The sequence below is a fragment of the Humulus lupulus genome, chromosome 2 (genome assembly GCF_963169125.1).
Source record: "Humulus lupulus chromosome 2, drHumLupu1.1, whole genome shotgun sequence".
NCBI classification, from domain to species: Eukaryota; Viridiplantae; Streptophyta; class Magnoliopsida; order Rosales; family Cannabaceae; genus Humulus; species Humulus lupulus.
The window spans coordinates 9832227-9842091 of record NC_084794.1 but is presented as its reverse complement, the minus strand read 5'-3'; the positions used below and the strand labels follow the sequence as shown (position 1 = coordinate 9842091).

The following is a 9865-nucleotide window of genomic DNA, read 5'->3' as shown; positions in this document are numbered from 1 at the left end:
TCTCTCTATCACAAATCATCTTTATTTCTCTTCTTTCTCATTCTCTCTTCTCACAGCCATCCGAAAACCAAGATACAAAAGAAATCCACAACCATTGAAGTTGTAACGCCATACTTCCTTAGAGTCGTTACTAAGTGAGTATAAAATGTACTAATCACTCGCTAATCGAGGTTTTAGGTTAAAAGTGTAGATTGTATTGAAGGTCATTAAAGGCATTAAATATAAAAATGTGATCATTCATTGAAAATACTAAAAATTAAACATTTGGGATCCCAAAATACTGTTTAGAAAATATTTACAACTCAAAATACATTTAGGGTCGACTAGGTGACAAATTCAAGTTTATACATTACATTTTCCCAAAAAATACCCCTGGCTGTGGCAGCCAGGTAGGTCGAACATGTACCCGTCGCTCCATGCTCTCCATACTCATGGTTGATCAACCTTACCCTTGCCCTTACCTGCACCATAGAGCACTCGTGAGCCGAAGCCCAGCAATAAAACTCAACACAAAGCAATTAACATATGCATATCTATCAATCATCATATAACAAAATAGCCAACGGGCTAAACACATAGCGGCCATGCCGTCCCAGGCGCTTTACCAGGCCCTAAGTTTGCAGTCTTCACTGTGAGGATGACTCCAGCATCCTAAGAGGATCTCACCCTAACTGCTTGTACTCCGAGTGCTCAATGTCGTTCCCGGCCCTTTGCTATACTCGGCTCTGCATTTCGCGTGCTAGCGCTGCTCCCGGCCCTTGCCATACTCGGATTTGCACTCCATGTGCTCGACGCCGTTCTCGGCCCCTTGCCGTACTCGTCTTCCTGTCGTTCTCGGCCTTCGCTATTCCCAGCCTTCGCCGTTCATTCACAAATATGCAATACATAGCATAATATCAACAAATACTTAAGCATATACTAAACATAAACAATAGGGATATGCCCTGCAATTCAATCGCATAGGGCCATGCCATGCAATACAGACAATAGGGCTACGCCTTGCTCTACGGGTATAACAATTTTCTTACATGTGTCCTAAACTTCTTGAGCATCGCAATCCTGAGCACAGTTCTTTAACCCGAGCCTCACTAAAAACCTAGTCACAACGCATTCACAATAGCCATCCATCAAGTTCTAATCCAATAAATAACTTCGGGATATAATTCTAGCCTCCGATACCTTGGATTTTACCAATCTGAGTGGTAAAATCCTTCCCGAGCCTTAACTTTTGGGTTCTCGAGTCAAAAACCTCCAAACAGTCAATAACTTGCATTTGAGCCACGGCCCAGCCCCTTAAGGGCCACAGTGAGCTCAAGTTAGAGGCAAAATGCCTCTCTATTGAGGGACACGGGTTGTGATGCTCCCTTCCTTGGGTCGTGGCGAGCTTGGGCAGACGAAGGCCCCAGCCTCTTCAACACACATGGGTCGCGGCACCTGAAGAAAAGAGTCGTGGCTCACGCCTCCAAACCCAGAAAATCATCATTTTTCCTGCGTTTTCTTCAGGCCTAACCCCGATTCTCATAATTAAAACATCACTTAAACTCAAAATTGAACCTGAGTTCCCTGTCTACACAACCTAGGCATCATAACAAAACCATAGACAATCCCATAAACTCAGCCAACACCCATAATTAAACTTAAAATCCATTTCCATGCAAGCTTTAAAATTATAACAAAAATTCAATTGAGTTTAACAGATTCATTGGCCAAAATTCCTTACCTTGCTTATATATTTACCCTTGAGCTAATCCCCAACCACATCCAACTTCCAATTCCTCAAAGAACTTAGTCTAAAATCCTCCAACTGATCCAAAGCCTTCAAACACCAAGAAGAGAAAAGGGGGAATCGAAGGAGAGATAGGCTTGAGAGCTTCTGCCTTATTCTTCACTTAGTTCTAGTGGTTTCTCAGGCTATCTAAATGTATATCCAGCCTTCTCTAAACCATGCATATCCTTACCAAAAGACCAGATTGCCCCTTAAGTAATCTTAGTCCTCAAATATCATCAAGGGCAATTTTGTCATTTGCCAAACCCTGCTAATTCCTCGAGTGTTCCTATAAGTCCCCGTTAAATCCCAAAATTTCCAAATCATTACTAAATTACTACCCGTTACTCGATAAATTTCGAACACATTATATGCCCAAAATTTCCAAATCATCACTAAATTACTACCCGTTACTCCTTCCGAGCGGGGTATTTGACCCCCTTATGACTTTCTAGCTAAACTGCTCCCTAGGACTATCTCAGATCGTGCATCACCAATATATCACCACTCACTCGTGGTATCAATCACAATATACACAAATATTGCATTTATGCCTCCAACAAGCTAAAATGACTAATATGCCCCTAATAGCCAAATGGGGCCCACATGCATATTTAATTCCCCTAAACATGCATTTCTAATCACATAATCATCAAATTCACATATCAACATAATTAAATCAATTATTGCCCTCCAGGCGCGCTAATCAAGGCCCTAAGTCTTATTAGCAAATTTGGGACGCTACAGAAGCATTCATTAAAACACCCATGATTAATTTTTTTGTTCTACGTATGTAAATAATTTAAGGTTTAACATCTTCTAAATGTGTAGATCTCAAAAAAAATAACTAAAATTAACATTTAAGCAAAAAGTTATGCCTCACCAAAATTTGTCAAAATTCAGTGCAGAAGCATCGCATTTGCATCGTTTTGGCCAAAAATCAAGTTTTCATGACTGCATCGCAAAATCATCATAAAAGCATCGCATTTGCATCATTTTGGCAAAAAAAATTACGTTTTCATGATTGTATAGAAAAATCATCGCATTTGCATATTTTTGGCAAAAAAATTAAGTTCTTGTGGATGCATCGAAAAAATATTGAATTTGTATCGTATTTTGGCCAAAAAAATCATGAAAACTTGATTTTTTTTGCCAAAACGATTCAAATGCGATGTTTTTTTTAATGGAATTCCGATGCATCCACAAAAACTTGATTTTTTGGCCATTACTATTCAAATGCGATGTTTTTTTATGGTTCTTTTAGGGCGGCAATAGTGTGTTGAACGCATGCCGATGTGGTTAAGCTAACCCAGAAGCGTGATATATGCTTGAACATCCCCCTATGGTCGCGTGGTAAAATTGTGGAAGATGTTGTAACGCCGCAAATTCCTTAATATGGCTTAGTGCTTGGATTAGGGGGCCGAGAGGCAATAATTAAATTAATTGAGTGCTTATGTGTTATGAGCATGTCATTATGTGAATTTTATTATGATATGATTATGCTTGCATGTTTTGGTGTATTAAATATGCAAATAGGCTCGTTTCTTATTAGAAGGGTATTTTCGTAATTTGGACCTGTTAAGGGTATAGTCGTAAATATGTGTGCTATATGATTGCGACCACATTATTATGTGGATATATTTGAGTTACCCGGCACGAGGCGTCCTAGGGAGTTAGTTAGCAGAAAAGTCACAACGGAGTAAAATACCTGACTCGGGGGAGCTTAGGGTTATTTTGGTAATTTGGTAAATTACCGGGAATTATTGAGCAGCGGGAATTAATTGATGATTATTGGTTTGATAGATTATTTCGAGTTGTTTAAGATAATCGGAGGTTAGCGGGAATTATGCCGAATGACTAAATTGCCCTTGATGATAACTTTTGAAGTAAAAAGGGGCAAGGAGTAAAGTGGTCATTTGACCACTTGGGTTAGCTTATTAGGCAGCAATCTTGAAAGGCTCACTCATGTTTTAAGCTCATTGCCTTTCCTCTTGGTGTGCACATTGAAGCTTAGAGAGGTTTGTCTAGAATTCAAGCCAATATCATTGTGGTGAAGATTGGAGAGTGATTTTAGGGACTAGAAGCAGCTAAGCTAGGAATCTCAGTTGGATTTTTGAGTTGGGCATAGAAATTCAGGTAATTCTCTAGTCTTATCTCTTTTCAAGTGATGTTCATGAGTTATTTGGGTTTTGATTCCTAGAGGCTAGCATGGTTGTGTTTTTTAGTGAGCTTAGCATTGGGTTTTGTTGGCTAGGGCTAGTGTAGTGTTTCTAAGGTTGGAATTCTGCTAGAAACCTTGTTTTGGGTCGGATTGGAAGTTTGAATTGGCTGGAAATCGCATGTGTAAGGAATTGGGGAAGAACACCTAAGTTATGGGCAAATTTTTAGGTTTTGGGGACCTAGCGCGACTGCGCTAGTGTCCCAGAAAGAGGGGAATTGGAATTCAATTGGGAGGGCTCGAGTTGTGGGGCGCGACCAGACCAATGGTCCAAAAGCCCCAGATTTTAAGTGAGCGCGACCGCGCCCAGGGTAGGCGCGACCGCACTAGGGCCCCGAAATGCCTGAGTTTTGGTTTTTAGAGCTAGGCCCGGGGGGCTCGGGAATCTAACTTGGGAGCTTGCTTGGGGGCTCGGGGGACGTTTTTTTAGTGCCCTGTTAACTGAGAACCATGGTTTTAAGATTTAGAGTTCGGTTTGAAACTTGGGTTCTAGGGTTAAGTCCTAATGAATGTATACTTGTGTTGACTAGGGTGTCTCCCAGGCTCGGGTCAAGATCAGCGCTCGAGGTCGTTCCACTACCTGCACGAAGATCGAGGTAAGAAAACTACACCTGATACGTGCAATGTATGATTGGGGCATGGCCCAGCTATTAATGTAATATGATTGGGGCTTGGCTCGTTTGTTAAATGTAATGTGATTGGGGCTCGGGCCCAGCTAATGAGCATGATTATAATTGTGTCTGTGCATATCTGCTTAGTATATTGAAGTACATTATATCTGCATGTATGATGAATGTATTATGTGGATGTTTGCTTAGGCTAGGAAGCACAGTTTATTAAGCGAGAATCTGTCTGTTGTATCTTATTAAAGCTTGACCTGCTAGTCAAGGGTATTTCTGGTTAAAATGGGGCTCGACTTATAAGTCGAGGGTTTCCAGGGCTTGACTTATAAGTCGAAGGTCTGTAAGGCTCGGCTTATAAGCTGTAATTGGTGTTATGCACATTGAGCGCAGACCGTTATGGCTAGGCCTCCCTGGGAGTGTCTTATCCACTTGACTGGCTCGGATGCCATAAGAACAAATGGGAGTGCGACACGCACTTGTACGACCCTATGGTCACTCATTTGTACAGTGTTTATGCTTGGTTCCAGTTATTACTGTTAAGCATGTTGTTATATTTTGTGAACTTTCTGAATATGTTTTCTTGCTAAGTCTTTCGGCTCACGGGTGCTTTATTGTAACGCCCTGGTTACCCCAGAACAGTTACGGTGAACCGGAAATTTGACCCGCTACCCGAGTCCTTTGGTTAAAAACGTGATCTAAGTGTTAATATCAGGTTAAGGTGAAAAACCAGCAAAAAGGAAAGGGTACATTTCATTAAGTAAATAAACTGCTCATGAGCCTTTCAAAATATTTACAAGTGGTTCGTAATACAAAAGAGTCGCTACAGTTCCAAATTTACAATCCCCGCCGGCCTAAGCGGCAAAAATAGGGTAAACCCCTAGTCCCTCTGAGAACTCCTTGACCGTGGCGGTCAAGCGGCCCTGTATGTACATCACATCGCCCAAGCTCTCCGCTCAAGGCTGGCCAAGCTTTTCCTTTCCTTTACCTGCACCACATAGCACCCATGAGCCAAGGCCCAGCAAGAAAACATAATAAAACATGATATAATATCAACAACGATCATAATAACCATTCAGGACTATCAGTCCGACAAATAGGTGACAATAGACAAAAGTCACAATAATGAGCATCGCTCCTTCTAGCCATGTGACGATAGGGTCACCAGGGCTTAACTGATAGGTGATTTCTTTCATAAGCTTGTTCAGGACAGGTGCAAGGTGAATAGTCACCAACATAACCTTCCTCACGACTCTAGAGTCGTAGCTATGGACAACGTCCCTTACCCACGTGACAAACGGTCACCGGGGCCATATACCTTGGCTATAGTCTTCTGGTCGTAGACCAGGCAAGCGCTTATAAGCTCATCGACCTTAGGGCCGGTCCCGCATTAATGCCATAGAGCCATTCAATGCGTGATCATCGACTTTAGAGTCGGTCCCTGACTAGTCAGTGTCTCAGACAGGTAATCAGCATTCATTAGCATTTAATATGCAATCCACGTTCACATATATCAACCAACATGCCCCAATATCAAACCATGCATGTCACATACCTGTACAGGGTGCAACTGTATTCATACACTGTTTTCTTACCTCAGGTTCGAGCGAGAAGTATGATAAAGACGACCCCTGAGAACGATCGATCTTTTAGTTCCTTAGCGGTTACCTAATCACAACCAATTATAACCTCCATTAATGAGAATCCACAATGATAGGGTCTTAACCTAAGCACCACCCTCGGGACCTCGAAACATGCCCACACAGTGAGTAGATTCGATCCCGGGCCTTAAGGATTGAAACCCCAAGTCAAAAACCCTTAAAAATACTCAAAACGGGGTTTGGAAGGAACAGGGTAGCGCTACAGCGCTCAACCCCTAGCGCCACAGCGCTATACTCAGAACCGCCCAAGTGCCAGAAAGCCTCCTGAGGAGCGCTATAGCGCCCTAGGGTGGGCGCTGTAGCGCTACCTCCAGGCCCAAACACCCCTGAACCGACCTTCTTCAACCTCTTCGATTCTAACTCAATTCCCAAGCTTCCAAAGCCTATTCTTGATGCCAAATAAACCCAAAAACCATCCCAACACACCCCAAACATCACAAGCATTGGAACCCTAGCCAAAACTCCCAACAAAACCATGAATTCACCCTAGAAAACTCAGCTGCAAAACAAAACCAAAACAGAGCAAACCAAAGAAAACCATGGTTAGAAATTTACCCAAAGCTTGGCTTGTGATGGTCTTCAATGGTGGAACACACTCCCAAACTCCCAAGGCTTGCTTCCTAAGCTTGAATCCTCAAAATTGGTTCAAAAACCACAAAGAACAGTGAGGAGAAGAAGGTACGGGAGAACTCTCAAGTGTACTCTGTTTTTCCTTCATTTTCTCAGTTATCAAAGGTTATATCTATCCTAATACTTTCTAAAGGCTCCCAAGGGCATTTTTGGTACTTTCCTCCTAACTCGTTAATCATAATTAACGCTCTCCAATTCCCGCTATTCACAATAATCTCAAACACCAATAATTCACAACCTGTTACCCATTATCTCCCGGTAACGCTCTAATCATCAAAATCACCCCGAGACTCAACCCAAGTCCCGACACTTAAACCTGTTGTGACTAAACCGCTAATCAATATTCTACGATCGTCTCATGTTGAAAAGCTCGAACCAACTCACATCATAATGTGGTCTCAACACATAACATCGATATGCATACAACTAACATTATATAATAATATAATTCTCATAAACATGCATAAACACATTTAATGGCATAATTAAGCAATTATGGCCCTCCCGGCCCACTAACCCGACCGTTAACCATAATAGGGAATCCGGGGCATTACATTTATGGTGCAGGTAAAGGTAAGGAGAAGCTTGGCCGGCCATGAGTTGGAGACCGATAGTGGTGATGCGTACATATGCAGTCTGCTCGGCCGCCACGACAGAGATATCATAGGGGAGCTAGGGTTGGACCCTGTTTTGCCGCTTAGGCCGACTTATTTTGTAATCTCAGGGTTGTAACTAACTTTTAAGCTTTTATTTTGGGATCCCATGTAAAGACTAAAGTTTTGTTTAATTAGAATGTTTATGTCTTGACCAAAATTTTAAATACCTAAACCCTTAGTGGCTTAATCACATGTTTTAGTCCAAATGACTCGTTTAGCGAGTCCAGCACTAATTTTAAACACACTTGGTAACAAACCCTAACTAGCAAGTCGGTACAGATGCGCTAGGCTAGCCCTAGGGATAGTTAGATGGAAATAAGGCAATGGTCCCCCAGTGTGACTCTATAGTCCCTTACATAGATTAAATACATGCACAAGTATGGTTATTACTGTTAGGCATGTTAATTATGATTCTATAATCTGTTGATTAACTACTTATGAGCATGATTATGTTTTCTTGGTGAGCATCAACTCACGGGTATATGGTGCAGGTAAAGGAAAGGAAAAGCTAGACCAGTCATGAGTTGGAGAGATTCAGAAGAGTGTATATATGCGGCTTGTTCGACCGCCATGGCTGAGGGTATCTATTGGAACTAGGGTTGGACCTTGATTTCGCCGCTTAGGCCGACCTTTTGTATTCACTGGATCTGTAACACTTTAATTTTTTTATTTTAGTTCCCGTGTAAAGACTTAAAGCCCTTTTTAATGAAATGGTTATTATTGGACTAAATTTTTTAGTGTAACGGTCTTGAATTAGTAAGACGTTACACACCTGATGTTGTATGAACTGCATTCTTTGAGTCAATGCCAAACTCCCACAGCCAATTCAGCTTTTCATTCCCGATAAAAAATGCCATTACAAGAAGAGTCTATTTATATTCAGCAACAATACAAAGGAAATAACAGAAATTAGTTACAATCTTCACTCTCCTTCAGCGTCCCAAATGCCCAACGAAATCCCGAAGCCACCTAGGCCTCATGCGCACTCTGTTGTTACGCGCGGTAGACTTATTCCCTGCGGAACTGCTTCCCTCCTCTTCTTCCTTGCTGCAACTGCTTTCTTCCCGAGCCACTACGTTTTTAGCTTCTTGGGCCGAGTGGTCCAACCACTTCCTTATGATCTCTTGGGCCAGCCGTGGATCTAACTCAATTGGACTTATGGTCTGGGCCTCGCTAACACTTCTCCCTTCCATGAAATTAACCTTGTCCTCAAGGTTAGGCAATTCGTACATCTGAATAAATGTTTCAAAGTCTTCCCATGTGGCATCCTCGGGTGAACTAAGGGACCATTGTACCTATACCTCGCGTCGAGCTTTGTTATCCATGGTCTGAATTCGAGTTGCTAATATAGCCAGAGGTGTCATGACCAGCTTATTGGCGATACTTACTTCCGGAAGTTGGTAGCAACTAGGTGGCAGAGTACCATGATATGGTTTCAGCAACGAAACGTGGGATGTTGGATGAATTCGGGTCTCTTGAGGTAGTTTAAGCGTATACGCTACTGGTCCCACCCGAGCAAGGATTTCAAAAGGGCCAAAGAACCTCCTGCATAGTTTTATATTAAGACGGTGTGCCACTGTCAATTGCCGGTATGGTTGCAACTTTACTAACACTAAATCCCCGATCTGAAACTGGATGTCATGCCGCTTCTTATTAGCCTGTTGTTGCATTCTATTTCGGGCTTGTATAAGATTTTCCTTCATTTTGTGCAGTATAGCATCTCGAGATAGAAGATCTTCTTCTACAACTTGAATGGTAGTGGTACCTCGCGTATAAGACAGTATGGAAGGCGGTAAATGACCATAAACCGCTTGGAAGGGAGTCATCCCAATGGCGGAATGAAAGCTAGTGTTGTAATGGTACTCTACCCACGTGAGGAATTTACTCCACTATTTCGGATTCTCAGCAGTGAAAGCGCGAAGATATTGCTCTAAGTATCGGTTTGTGACTTCCGTTTGCCCATCTGTTTGTGGGTGATAGGCTGAACTCATTTTCAATGTGGTGCCCATGAGTTCAAATAGCTTCTTCCAAAAAGCACTGGTAAAAATCGGGTCCCTATCTGAGACAGTAGTTCTCGGCATGCCATGTAAACGCAAGAAGGTGCATTCCGACCCAGCGTGGCCCCCCAACGGCGAGCCATGAAACTCCCGCAGCAATCTCTGTTTCAAAGCAGAATGTTTGCTTACCATAAGACGCTGCCTAAAATACAACAACCCATCACGGACCGAATACTGAGTAGTGTCCAAGGTACCTTGCTGCCACTGTACGTAAAGGGTCCTCAAATCTGGGCAGGTAATGTTTTCTTGTCGTAATTC

The 9865-nt window shown here is 42.4% G+C and overlaps 1 protein-coding gene across 1 annotated transcript; it reads right to left on the bottom strand.

The window, feature by feature from the left end:
• Positions 1–8314: 8314 nt before the first annotated feature.
• LOC133813900 (uncharacterized) lies at positions 8315–9376 on the bottom strand. The gene is made up of 3 exons (XM_062246932.1): positions 8939–9376; positions 8537–8782; positions 8315–8419 (listed from the first exon to the last, which is right to left on the bottom strand). Exons 1-3 carry the CDS (start codon positions 9374–9376, stop codon positions 8315–8317), a joined length of 789 nt encoding a protein of 262 aa, XP_062102916.1.
• Positions 9377–9865: the final 489 nt, after the last annotated feature.

Bases quoted from the DNA above. Each gene is read 5' to 3' on its own strand.
- LOC133813900 (XM_062246932.1), bottom strand. From the start codon at position 9,376: ATGACTCCCTTCCAAGCGGTTTATGGTCATTTACCGCCTTCCATACTG. The intron at 8,783-8,938 runs GTAAGTATCGCC...ACATTTATTCAG, and splicing joins GTTGCTACCAACTTCCGGAA to ATGTACGAATTGCCTAACCT. The intron at 8,420-8,536 runs GTGCGCATGAGG...GAATATAAATAG, and splicing joins CTACCGCGCGTAACAACAGA to ACTCTTCTTGTAATGGCATT.